Source organism: Anneissia japonica, unplaced genomic scaffold (genome assembly GCF_011630105.1).
Source record: "Anneissia japonica isolate Jap-2015-1 unplaced genomic scaffold, ASM1163010v1 scaffold6406_len342834_cov151, whole genome shotgun sequence".
Classification (NCBI taxonomy): domain Eukaryota; kingdom Metazoa; phylum Echinodermata; class Crinoidea; order Comatulida; family Comatulidae; genus Anneissia; species Anneissia japonica.
The window spans coordinates 260,956-274,920 of NW_022738763.1; the positions used below are offsets into that span (position 1 = coordinate 260,956).

Here is a 13,965-nt window from a genome sequence, read left to right on the forward strand (position 1 = left end):
AAAAAAAAAAAAAAGTACATTGATTCACCATTATGTATTTTTTGTAAGCAATTTCCTGAAACAATTGACCACATTTTTTGGGATTGTGAAAAAATATATAAGATATGGAAAGGTATGGAAAGGTTTGGAAAGCTGGATAAATAAAAACCTTCAAATACAATTACAATTTTTAAAGGAAATGATAATACTTGGAATGAATGGAAAAAATAATAACTGTGTAAATGTTGTTATTATATTAGTAAAGGAAATTATCTATAGAAATAGTAAACAGAAAGTATTGCCATATATAACAAATATAAAGAGAGAAATTGTTAGATACTATAATATTACAAGATATATATTGTAGCCTCGCCTCGCGTGACTACAGGGGTTGTACACGTTTGAACAGACTCACAATTCGTAACAACTTGGTTTTGTAGTTTTTAATCATGAAGTCGTTCACTGAAATAATCAGTAACAATGAATCAAATATAATCAGCTCAAATAATAACACTAATTAATAATATTTCGTAGATAATCACATCGTATTCATTTCGAATTACAGTACACCTAAGCCTAGAGTATATTATTATAAACAGTATACCCAATAACATGTATAACTATTAGCACTTTATAGTATAAATTGTAAACAAATCGCGTAACATACGCGTTGCCGCCAACAACGACGCCACTCTACTACACGCGCGAGCATCTAGCTCGCAAACTTACAGCCACTGTACTGTATGCATATCATAAACGTAGGGTTAGGCCTAGCCTATATTGTCAAATAAACATTACTCTTTTCTGATAAAATAATAAAGTTTAGACTAAATTAATGCAATCATGTAATGCCTAAAATTATATGTTATATTACAGGGCCGGCGGAACGTTTTTCAAAGTGGGGGGCCCCACTTATAAGCAGGCGCGTAACAGGGTTCTTGGGTCAGGTGGGGGGGGGGGCGGCAAAGGTAATAGTTTTCCCGGTTAGTAATTTATGACTTGGTGTGATACCCCCACCCCCATATAGAAAACAATACGACATAGGGCTTATTTTATTATTAATATAGGGCACACACATGTGTTTGAAACTAAATAATAATAAGTATTTTCATCGTGGTTTTATTTATTACAATCATAGGCCTATTCTTTCACCATCATTACATATTGAGGCCCTTCTTTTAGGTAAAACGATCTATCTTAAATTTTCTTTCTTGGGTTTGGGTCTATGTGTTATAACTTAGAAAGGCAAAGGAGAGCAAGCACAATCTCTAACATGAAAAAATGCGCGCAAAGCGCGCGAAAAATTGTTGTGTTTTTTAATTCTAATTTCGTCGAAATTGATCAAAACTCCATAAAATGTGCAATTATTAGAGGAAATTGGCCTACCTCAACAAAATATGCGGTTTAAAATTTGAGATTTTCAGGAACTTTCCCGGGTGAAAAGGGCATTCAACGGGGAAAGATTTTCCACTGATGGATATTTTCCCCTTGTCCCCGGTGGTTACGCCACTGCGGAGAATACCTGGCGGCTTAGATCAAATTCGATATGGACACTTTTTGAAGTTGAGAAGGGGTTGCAGGCCGGGGTATTGTGATATCTGTTCATTATATCTTCCTTTTTATTCTTGTCTTTATTTTTCTCTTCTCCTTTTCTTTTCCTTTTTCTTTCCCCTTCTTTCTCTTTCCCTCCCTCTCCCCTCTTTCTTTTCTCTTCTTACCCAGCCCGGTACGACGGCTTGGTCAGCCCGGTAAAAACCGACAGTCTGCCCCCCCCCCCTGGCCCCTGCCTGTTACGCCACTGCTTATAAGATGAATGGGAATATGAATCATGCAGATCTGGAATCAAATTTAGGTGGTGGGGCCAAAATTCAAGGTTTTCCACTCCTGAAAACGGTCAGATAATTTTTTCCCATTGTTATTACAGTAAATAGGCCTTATGTGTGTATACATACATAAAAAAAGATTGAGTAAGTCTGTCTCTTATACACATCTTACTGTATATTACATAAGCAGAGCTTGACAGGTCACGATAGCGTTACAACTGTGCTTAGAACAACCATTGTGAAATATTGCAGATGACAGAATGATCAATTTAGCATTGCAATGGTAATCTTAAATTAAAAAAAATTATGTTGTATATAATTTTTAGTGTTATTTTTAAAAGAAAAAAAGACATCCAGCATTGTAGTTTTTCAACTACGTAACACAATGATGTGCATTTTGATACCGGGGAGTATGTATTATACTATCGTAACAAAGTAAAACTGAGGTTTTAACAAGATTGCAACAAGCCACTGGAGGGATGTTGAAATAACTAAAAAAAAAGGTTTGGCTACAAAAGAATAAAAGAAAAGAAAATTTGTAAGGCCACGAGAATGAAAGTTGTAGATTTGCGTCCGAAAACACATGAGGCATTTTTTCATTTTTCATTATTCATTATTTTTTTTATAAATGCTGTCCACAAGCCGCAGCATTGGTAATTTTACATTTATTCCCAAGAAACAATGCTTACAGTCATAAATGTACACTAGCCTATAAAACAGATCCTTTTCTACATTTAAGAACTCTTTAAACATACGAGATTTCCTATTGGTCAGAAAGATCGATTTGACCCGTAAATGACCTCAGTAGTGATCGGCAATCATGGTGTGATGTGGCCAGGCCTGCCTTCGCTCGGTGTTCGCGCCGAGTGATCAGTGATGAAAAGACCGTTTTTCTGTCTGTTTACGACTTAGAAAGTCTGTTTTTTAAAACGAAGTATATTTTTTTTCAAAATAATTAAAATTTTTGTGCGTTAGCTTTTTAGGCATGCGGGCGGTGGACGCAAATCTACAACTTTCATTCCCATGGCCTAATCATGTAATCTAACAGCAGTTACAGAAATATACAGTGGCGGATCAAAAATTTAGGAGGCCTCCCATGAATCCACTTGTCATTGCTAATGATAGCTTCATTCAATCTAATTTTACCTCTAGGAAAGTACACAGATACAGTACTTCTGGTACATCTAAGCCTGGTTGTCACTTCTTTGTGTTCTTATGCCATTTAAGATGGTTAAATTTTCTGTTTTCAAATTCATGCAGTAAAAAGTGGACAATTAAATACCAGCATTGATTGTTAAATAATCAGAGAGATGTTCGTTATAATTTCACGTTGTTTCCTATCACTGAGGAAGTCACAAAGCCAGGGAATGATCGATTCACGGACTCCAATTATTCCAAGTGGAGTTTGTGAATCGATCGTTCCCTGGCTTTGTGATTTCCTCAGTGACAGGAAACAAGTATAACGAGCATCTCTCTGATTATTTAACAATCAATGCTGGTATTTCCCAAGGATCTAAGTTTGGCTGTGAAGGATTTAAAATAATGATAAATGATGATGATTGTTAAAATGATGATGCTGCTAAAGAACTGCTCTGTTCTTAAGTATGTTGACGACCTCACAATTTATGAAAATGGAATAGTTAATTAGAGCAGTTTTTTACAAGAAGACCTTAATGCATTTGATGATTGGTGTATTGGTAACTCACTTAGTCTTAACTAAATGCCAAGTGCTTCAGGTTTGTTTAGCAAAAACCCCCCTAACCAGTCACTATTTATGGGTGACTCGCAACTTACCGTACCTTTGTTAATGAAGCTAAAATACTTTGTGTCACTATCCAAGGAAATCTAAAAATGGGACTCGCATATACATAATGTAATTAAAAAAGCTGATCAGAAACTCTATTTTCTGAAATGTCTTAAAAGGAACGGATTTGGTACTTGTGAATTATCCGTTGTTTACTCTACTTATTTTAGGCCTATCCTTGAGTATGCTGATGCTATATGGCACTCAGGACTTGCGTGTAAACTTAATAATTCTGTTGAAGCGATTCAAAAGAGGGCGTGTAGAATTATGTTAGACCTTGATTTTGGATCTTATGATAAAGCTCTTGCTAGGTTGAATCTCCCTTCTCTCTCTGAGAGGAGGGTATCCCATTGTCTTAAGCTTGCTAAAAACCTCTCTAACACTAATCACTCTGCCGATTTAATACCAACAACTCGTTTTAAAGTTAATAGTAGTAATCTGCGTAACAGTAACAATATTTCTCGCTTACCTATGCGCACCAAACAATTTTTCCATTAGCCCTATCCCTTATTACATTGATTTATTAACCGCAGACCGAATTTATGATTCTCTTTTTTATGTTGACTCTTGTTTTCGATTTTAATTGACTGTATTTTATTGTTGATCTGTATTTGTTTCTTACTATTCGATTTTAATTACTTGCTTTTTATTGTTGATTTGTTATGGTAATTTGCAATTTAGCCATTGACCACGATTATGTTACAAATTTTGATGAATTTATTAATAAAGTGATATATAAATATTCATTTCGTTAAGTAATGCTTTAATATATAAATATTCATTTCGTTAAGTAATGCTTTTTAATTTTTTCCTACAGAAACCAAAACTAAGCGATCACTGGAAAAGGTTGAAAAAAGGTGTTCTGACGAAGCGCCTTCTTAAGCATCTTTGGGAGGAGTTTCCAATACTTAACGACGACACAATGTTTAATTTTTTTGTCAACTTGATGAACAAATTTGGCCTCATATGCCAAAAAAAGAAACAGGTATGTTTGATCAAATAGATATAATTGATAGTGTAATAAATTTTCATTAGCATTTTAGATCTTTTTAAAAAGGATTGTGTCAAAATTTGAGCTTTAACCATTGACCAAGGTCAATAGATGAATGATAAAAAAAAGTGATTCTAAATATTAAACAATGACTATTGTAATAATAATAATTAAAATTTTTTTATATAGTGCCTAAAAAATGACCGATTCCTCTATTCGCTTTTGTCTAAAACTGTGGTAGAAAATTATCCCCTGCCTGACAGCAACCGGCATTTCAGAGTTTAGGTTTTGGGGCAAGGAATCACAAGGTTGGGCTTAACTGCATTCACTTAACTAAAATACCTGTATAACCCTTTTTTTGCACGTCCATAACAATCGTAAGATTCAGAATGTACTTTTGTAATAAAAAAGCGATGTTAGGCAATACCCATAGCTAATATAAAACTGATATTCCCTCAATAAAGATTTCATTAAAACATTCTTACTTCTTTGTGCAGTATTTTCCATCATTCAGTCACATTTTATAACGTAAATGCAGTAAATGAATGTCATTTCTATTCTTAAAATAAGCTGTCATGGCTAGGCCAGTAGGGTACATTACATCACACTTTACATCACACTTCACACAGCCTGAGTAGAGTGGTACCAGTGGTGGTCTGTTTTCCTAGCTGAGCCATGTCTACCTGGATGGAATAAAAATCGTAGCATTTTATTTCTTCTACAATACAGATATTTTCCATTAGTTGATAATTAAATATTACAATCGTTTTATGTAACATATTAATGCCTATATTGTCTGCAAGATTTCTAAAAATTACATGTCGCTTTGATAAATCTTGGTCAGCATCCACACACAGGCAAACTCCATGGAAATCAGGAGGGTATGAGATTGCTAAAAAAATCGGGGGAAACCACCAAAATCGAGGGAAACCACCAAAATCGGGGGAAACCACCAAAATCGGGGGAAACCACCAAAATCGGGGGAAAACCCACTAAAATCGGGAGCTCTAGCTATAATATAGGCTAAAAAAACATAATGTTAGGTTTCAGGATCATGTTAAAAAATGACTGGAAATTGTAAATTCGCAAAAATAAAAGGTTGAGAAATATTAAAAATTGTAAAATTGTGAAAATATAGGGCCACGATGAAAAGGGGCTATACAGTATTGTAAAAAAAAAAAATATCCCCGGCCGAACACCAAAATGGTATTTCTGAGTCTAGGTATTGGGGCAGGGAATTAATAACAATAATATGTCAGTCTTGCATACCACTTCATGCTTTCCTTGTAATTCAGTTATAAGTTTCACACTACAATATGTTTTTTTTTTTTATATTTTTTTTTTCGTTTACATCCAACAGCAAGTACACTTGCCACTTACATGATGAGAATGATGCTTTATAAACTAAGTCTCTTTATGAGGCTTAGTGAGTGGAGTTGATTTTTCGTGAGAAAAGGGATTGAACCCAGGACCCTGGGATCAGAAGGCAAGCATTTAACCACTGAACTATTCAACTCCCCAAAGAAGTTATCTCTCTCTGGACAATAACCCAGTATTTCTCAGTCAATTGAAGGTTTTAGGGCCGGAATTAAAAGCAGTGGCGAACCAGCGAAGGAACTGGGGCTTTAGCTCCCCCACCTGACAGGTCAAGCCTCCCCATGGACAGAGCTCGTCAGGCAGTCAGACTAAAGAAATGTGAAAATAGGCCCACGCCAAGCCAACACATGTCCGTTACAGTCTGCAAGTATCATTTCTGGCCATCCAGAGGTTCCTATTCTTAAAAAAATCACCCAGCTAGTGCCTACGAGCTCAAGTATCCCTGTCAGGCAGCTTAGGGGTGGGATCCAAGAAAATATATACAGAGCCACCACTGATTACAAGACAGGACAAGAAAAATCACTAATCATTCAAGTTTATAATGTAAATATACTTATTTTTATTAGTGGAATTCAGTGTATGTTGATTTCATCTAGTAAATGGCAAAAAATTGTACAAAGTACATGATGTTATGTACAGTTAATATGATGTATTCAGAAATCTACATTCTTTGTGTTAAGAAAATAGACCACATTGTCTAGTTCCTTACACATCTACCTATTCTAACATTTCTTTTTTTCCCTCACTTTCGTTGCTTCAACAGAATACTGATTCAGATGGTATTGCTTACTATGCTCTTTCACATTTACAACCAAAGCAATATTCAGATCCAAAAGATGACCAAGAGGATGACAAAGTATCCATCTTCCATGATTTCTGTGGTTTTCTTCCTGACCATTTATTCCATTTGGCTGTCACTAAATTCATTGAAGAGTTTGAAGTGGAAAATGAAAATGACAGTGAACTGGCATATGATCATGCAGAGTTTAGTATTGATGATCATCATTATGTGAGGATAGCAGTAGCAACTATCAATCACCGTAGGATGTTTAAGGTACAATTATACTTACTGTCCTCCTGTTTCTTATATTTACACTGCAAGGTTAGCCCTGTTGTCGTGGCATTCTTTTAAACTCCAAGTCAGCTTGAAATCTGCCAGTGTTTTATAAGCCATCTATCAATTGTATATTTATAGAAAAACAGCTACAATTGCAGGTACAATTATTCTTCAGATTTCGTCATTGTTGGTTGTAGTTTAGTATGTCTGCTAAAAAGTCACTTAATATGAATTTATTAAATAAAAGTAGAAAGTTGAAAGGAAGATGATAAACTATAAAGGTGGTGAGCGGTATAGGATAGGTGGTGAATTGGGCAGAACTCCGGGAGACAATTCCTACTCTTTTCCGAAAAAATTAACACATTGTCTTGCTGATTACTTCAAAATCTCATAATTGTAGTGATGTCATTGTGCCACACAGCCGATTTAATATGCATGTTACAAGTCTCACATGCACACATTCATAGCCATATATATTCAGTGACAATACCACAATACCGCATTCGAACACGTGCGGAACATGTGTATATGCTAGTTTTTAATAACATTTACAAACTGAAAACCAAAGAAAGGAGACTAATGTTCATATAGTGCCTAATAAAATTGTGTTTTATGGTAAACTGGTATTGCACAACTTTCTAAGAAATAATTTGGAGGTCTAAATGCACTCTAAAGAGTATCCCCAACACTTGATATTTAATAGTTTTGAATTTTTTTTGTGTGGGGGTGGGGTGGTGGTGGAGATTGACATTGATTGGTTCTACCAATTGCGGTAGAACGTCGGTGCGACAACACCTATTGTTTGTCGCTCTCCGTCTTTACATGAATATCCTGGATTTAATGCTGAATGGATTACCCCTTAAATTGACTAAGGACAGAGACTACTACTTTTCTAGGGCTCACAAAACAAATAATACCCTTGATTGGGCAAGAGCTAAAGAACTTAGGAATCATAACTTCTTTCCAAATAATGTAGCTCTGTAGAAGGTGTGGCTGGGCAAGCCGACCTCGGCCCCTTTAAATTTTTTGAAAATTATAAAGAATTAAGAAAAAAAAACATACTGTTTTAAGTTAAAATTAATTTAAGTCCTCAACCCCAAACATGGTGGGGCCAGATGAGATGGGTGGACCCGGATCATTTTTGTGAAAGTCCCTCCCTTGACCCCCCTCTATTTCTAATTCCTGAATCCACAACGAACAATCGCTCTCTGGCCTGGTAAAGTATGGATGTATTCACTTAAAAACAACAACAAAGTGATTTATTGCTTTCCCTACCCTACTCCCAATCAGATCAGTAGGCTTATTTTATGAATTCTTTTTAATTTATTTGACATCTGCCCATCTTATCCATGATGTAAAGCGTTTGTCATTGTTTGTTCATAATTGCAATGTCCATTAATTCCATTTATTTATAATATAACATTTACATTTGTGGTAAAAATTTAGTATTTTCAATGCCCAATAATATTATAGGTTTTTTTTCCTGGTGCGCTATAGACCTACATTATTTCTTTCACATTGTTCTATAATTTTACATAGCATGTTGACATATGTAGTGAAAATCTGAAACACCACGTAGTTTAAAGTGGCATGTTTCACATCTGTGCTATGTGTATATCTAATTTGTAGAGATTTATTTTACTCCAACCTTGTTCTCACCCCCCACATTTTAGTCCCCTTTCCTCAAATTTGCAGCCACCCAATAAAAATCTTGTATATGAGCCTAAGTGGTGGATCTAGGAATTTGAAACACGGGGCCCAGAGAGGGGGGCCTTCAAAGATAGAGTGTGCAAGAACCTTAGTCCCCATGATGGTTCGGGCAGAGGTAAAAAAAAATATATGGTTATGGCACCTCTAGATGGCCGCAAAGGGCACTCTTAGATATAAATTTCATTACAATTTTCTTTTTTTAATCCATTTCTTTTTTTTTAATTTTGAAAAATATAAGGGGAGGGCAAGCCAGTCCTCAAATCCACTACTGCCATCAAAAGCCAAAAATTGCTCTTTGATGCACATGGTTATAGCATTTTAACAAGGGGCACTCAATAAGTATTAATAATTTTTTTAAATGTGTAACTGAAGTAAAAAATAGGAGAAATTATTTTTTTTTTACTATAAAAAATATTATTTCAATATAATATTTATCATCTCAGCAAAATGTTGGTCAGACGGCTGCCTCATCTACCGGACCACTTCCGCCGCCCATTTTATCTGTGATTTCATCTGTATTTTCTAGTATTGGAATAATGATATAAGGAAGCAAATAATAGGTAATAATTTTTTGTGTAATTTTCTGTAGACAACAGTTGTGAGGAGGCAAGAACTTGAAGCTTCTTGTGTTATGGAACCAGAACCTGCAACATGTAAAAAGGTATGAGAACAGTTATTTAATATTGATTTACAAGTTTCCCTCCACCTAGGTTTATAGAGATCATAGGATGCTGTTCAGGAAGTAAAGATATTTGCACCAGGAAAGAGTGCATGGAGAGCTTTTGAACTGGACATAAGTGGGTTCAACCCACTTATGTCCAGTAACAGTATGTTTTTTTTTCTTAATTCACTCAGATCCAGTAAAGATCAATTTGCATAAACAAATCACACAGTGCAAGGCCAATGTTGATCTTTTATATAACCCCAAGATAATGTGAAGTTGAAACTACTAAATGATTTATTTAAGTGTTCTCATTAATGTAGCAGTTGGTCAATCAGGCATTTCAATCTAATGCTTTCCATTTTACCTAATGTCCTTGCTCATGCACATTATGTTTAATGTTGTCTCTCCTGGATTATTTATTAGTAATTGGAAAATATTCACCATAATTAGTCATCTTTTCATTATCAAATTATAATCAATGACAATGGCTCTTAGTAACTATTTTCATTTTGGTTTGTGCAGGTATTGTCATTTCTTCAAAATGTCCTTAAGAATTTGTGCTTACCTGCAAGAGGGATTCATTGCAATATGTGTATACGTTGTAGTTATAGTGAAAAATGTCAGGGCATGCCCGATGTTAAACATTTCAACAAAGATATGGTGCGATGTGGAAAGCATATGACGAACATCAAACGCTACTGCAAATTGTTTGGAGGTGAGATTTTACAGTTACTTGTTTATTTGCTTGTTTGTTTATTTTTAGCATATATTTATGTATTTTTATTTATTAGATACTTGCTTTTCCTGTAAATCCTCAGTTGGACGTAGCATCCCTGATATGCTAAACACAAGGAAGCTCTTTGCTATTCTGCCTGCTTCAACCATGCTGATGTTTAGCTGTTCTCTACCTCTCTTCCATGAATGTCTTTTCTAGACAGTTGTGATGTTTTCAATTCAGTGTGACCAAAGTATTTTCCAGTTTCTTCAATTCCCAATTGTTTCTTATTGATTGATTTGTTCTGTATTCCCTCCATGAAACAGGCATTACTCTTTGGTAAAACTTAATGTCAAAAACATTTAAGCCAGCATTCACCTTTTAATTTAGAATCCAGGACTCGCATCCATATAAGCACACTCTTATGATTGGAGAATATCAAATTTACTCCTTGGTGTTATTATGGATGCTACTCTGACAATGAATAATCACATCTCTAAAATTACCTCCACTTTATCTTTCCATATACGCAACATTCGTAGTATTAGAAAATACATTGACAAAACAGCAGCCGAACAACTTGTGCACTCATTTGTCACCTCCCGTCTCGACATGGGTAACTCCCTGTTATATGGACTTCCACAAAAACATTTACACCATCTTCAATTAATTCAAAATTTGGCTGCACGTCTGATCACTAAAACTCCAAAATATGCACATATTACCAACATTCTGAAAGATTTATACTGGCTTCCTCTAACGCACAGGATTATTTACAAAATTTTGCTGATCGTTTTTAAAATAAAAAATGACTTGGTTCCAGACTACATCGCAGATATGTTCCATTGGTATGCTCCTAAACGTAACTTACGTTCTTCCGATCAACTCCTCCTGCATCAGCCCAAATCACACAATTCCTGGGTAGACAGAGCTTTTTCTGCGCCCGCTCCACGCTTGTGGAACAATCTGTCTTTCACAATTAGATCCAGTGAGTCAATAAATACTTCCAAATTGTCTCTGAAATAACAAGATAAGAAAACATAAGAAAGAGAAAAGAAAAGAAACAGGAAACTTAAGAAATATAATGAAAAGGAATGGATAATAAACATAAGAAAGAAAAATGAAAGAAAAGAAAATTTCACATGAGAAAGAACAAGGAAAGAAAGATATGCTGACATGAGTAAGAAAAGAGAAAGAAAATAAGGAATCATAAGAAACAATCATAAGAAACAAGAGAATTAAGAAAGATAATGAAAAGGAATAGATAAGGAATCATAAGAAAGAAAAATGAAAAGAAAAGGCCACATGAGAAAGAACTAGAAAAGAAAGATAAGGTAACATGAGAAATGAATAGAGAAGTTAAAAAAAAATATTTAAAAAATAATAAAAAAATATAGAAACAAGGAATACATCAGAAAGGAAAAGTAAAGGTAAGTAATTTGGTAACATAAGAAAAATAAGGAAAAGATAAGAAAAGGGAACATAAGATGCAATGAAATTAAATGTAAAATATTCCAGGAAAAACTGACAAGGTAATATCTGACAAAGAAATGATAGTTGGTATACCTGCTTAGTGAGTTAGCAAGAAATAGAAAGGATGTTATCACTTTGAGAAAGTGAAAAGGTAGGTCTACATTTTGATTTCTTGTGCTGCTTAATTTCCAATAATAAATAAATTTAAAAAAATAAATAAACATGTTTACACTTTGTTCTTTGTGATTCCTGTTTGTTCTCTACCTGTTCTTTGACCCTGCGCCTTGAGCACCTATTTTTGGTGGTGATGTTTGCGCTTTAAAAATCATTATTATTATTATTATTTATTATTTGATTGAAACTATTGTATTAATGTTCTTTTGTATTTAATATCTTTTTAGTATTGTTCATCCCAATTTTCTATCCTTTTAATTTTGCCAATCTTGCTAGCACTTTTATGAATGTTTGTCCCTAAATATTCTTATCTGGTTACAATTTCAAGTGGTTCACCATCTATCAGGATTATCGGATTAACTTCTGATTTGTTTTAATAACTTTTGTCTTCGTCCCATTCCTTTTCAGTTTTTTTTTCTTTCGCCATCTTCTTGAACAGCATCGAAGAGATTCTTTAGAGGTGGGTTCACATTTCGTGAGACCATACCCACCACAGCTTCACCATGAAATTTTGAGGAAATAGTACCTCTAGATGGCCGAATATGACACTCTTATATAGTAAAGTCATGGTAAATTGCATTGGATGTCTTGAGGAAATTCATTTCAGATGTTTTCCCACTGCGACTTTAAAGACTTGAATCCCCAAAGGTTTTGTCCGGTGTTTGTAGAGCAGCAAAAGATCAGCTGATTCGATTTCAAATTATGAAAAGTGTAGGTTGTGGCACCGAGACCTCTGATGATTAGTGCCCAAAATTCTTTACAAAAACTTAATGCAATAATAGCATATTGACTACTATTGTATATTTTCGGGAAATATTTCAGCTGCTCCAAATCTCTTTCCTATTCTTCCTTCTTCCTTTATTCTTTCACAATTTTGCGTTTTTTTCATATTTTTCATAATTTTATACACTCACATATAGTCATTTGTTTAGGCCTAGTCGAGGCTAGACCTCGGCTATGCCTATTACTATATTATTTAAATATACAATTTTAATAGATAAGATTAATTTAACATGGACATAGTAATTCATACTTAAACAGTACATTAAATTTATATATTATTATAATAACGTTAACAAATACCGGTAAATAACAATAACTAAACCGTGTACATAGTGTATCGCTACTACAATAATAAGATTAAAATTTTCAATCTTATAATAAATTTTATACAGCCGGTGTTATGTATTGACCTAGGCTACTATGGCTAATGACAGGTACGCTTTCACCATTAAGGGCTTTTTCTATGAATGGAATGACCTGTATGAAACACGAGCTCCTGTAGACCAAACCCAGTACCGTTACGATTTTAATCGTGCGGGAAATATCCTCAAGATCATAACGTTTTGTATGGAGTCACAATTCAGTTAGTTGATGTAAACTGGTGAAACAATGTGCAAAGGCTCTAAAGACAAGCAATCCTAGCTTATACTCGATTCGTTGTTTCACAAGCAGCCAATGTAGCACCTTTAATACAGGACATGTTCTTGTTTTTTCATAAAATACAAATCTGTTCAATTTGTGTGATATACCATAGAAAATAAAGCTTAAAAATATTGTCTTTGATGTAATTATTTTACTTAACTACTTTGAAGCCGTGAGCCCACATTCACTTTGTCTTCACCTCAGTTCGGGCTGAGGTGCCAAAATTTGTGGAAAAAGTACCTCTAGATGGCCTGAATTGACACATACCAGTATATAGTGAAATTCATTATCACATCACCAATGAAGCACCAACAAATTTCACATGATCTTTTATGAGCGATTTTTGGCAATCAAAGATCTAAATAACCTTTGTCATCTACAATAGTTGATACAAATGCAGTAGACCAGGCTATAATTGAGATAGGTGCCACTTGGAGAGGTAGAAATTCTCATATGGTTTTTCTAGACCAGTTTTTTATGGGGAATCAGAATATGTAAGGTAAAAGGGGTGTAACCTGAGAACTTTCGCGTGAGGGCGCTTTTTAAAAATGGCCGCAAAAATCCAATAAACTACATATATATTGGTAAAATAAGCACAAAAGAGGTAGGTTTGACCAACTTTTGAATATGTAATGATAGGAGTAAAGTATAACTAGCTAAAGTTATTGATGTGAAGATTTCGGAAGGCAATTGAGGGCGCTTTTTAAAATGGCCGCCAAAATTAAATAACAACTTAACAGCAGCTTCAATACCCTAGATAAATTTGTTTAATT

The 13,965-nt window shown here is 34.5% G+C and overlaps 1 protein-coding gene across 1 annotated transcript in view; it reads left to right on the top strand.

The window, feature by feature from the left end:
* The window catches only part of LOC117117810, a 25,473-nt gene that overhangs the window by 8,214 nt on the left and 3,294 nt on the right, over nucleotides 1-13,965 (top strand). Inside the window, exons 9-12 of the mRNA XM_033262278.1 lie at nucleotides 4,424-4,591; nucleotides 6,738-7,028; nucleotides 9,331-9,402; nucleotides 9,928-10,120. Coding sequence (XP_033118169.1) covers nucleotides 4,424-4,591; nucleotides 6,738-7,028; nucleotides 9,331-9,402; nucleotides 9,928-10,120 — 724 coding nt within the window. The remainder of the gene's footprint in view (nucleotides 1-4,423; nucleotides 4,592-6,737; nucleotides 7,029-9,330; nucleotides 9,403-9,927; nucleotides 10,121-13,965) is intronic.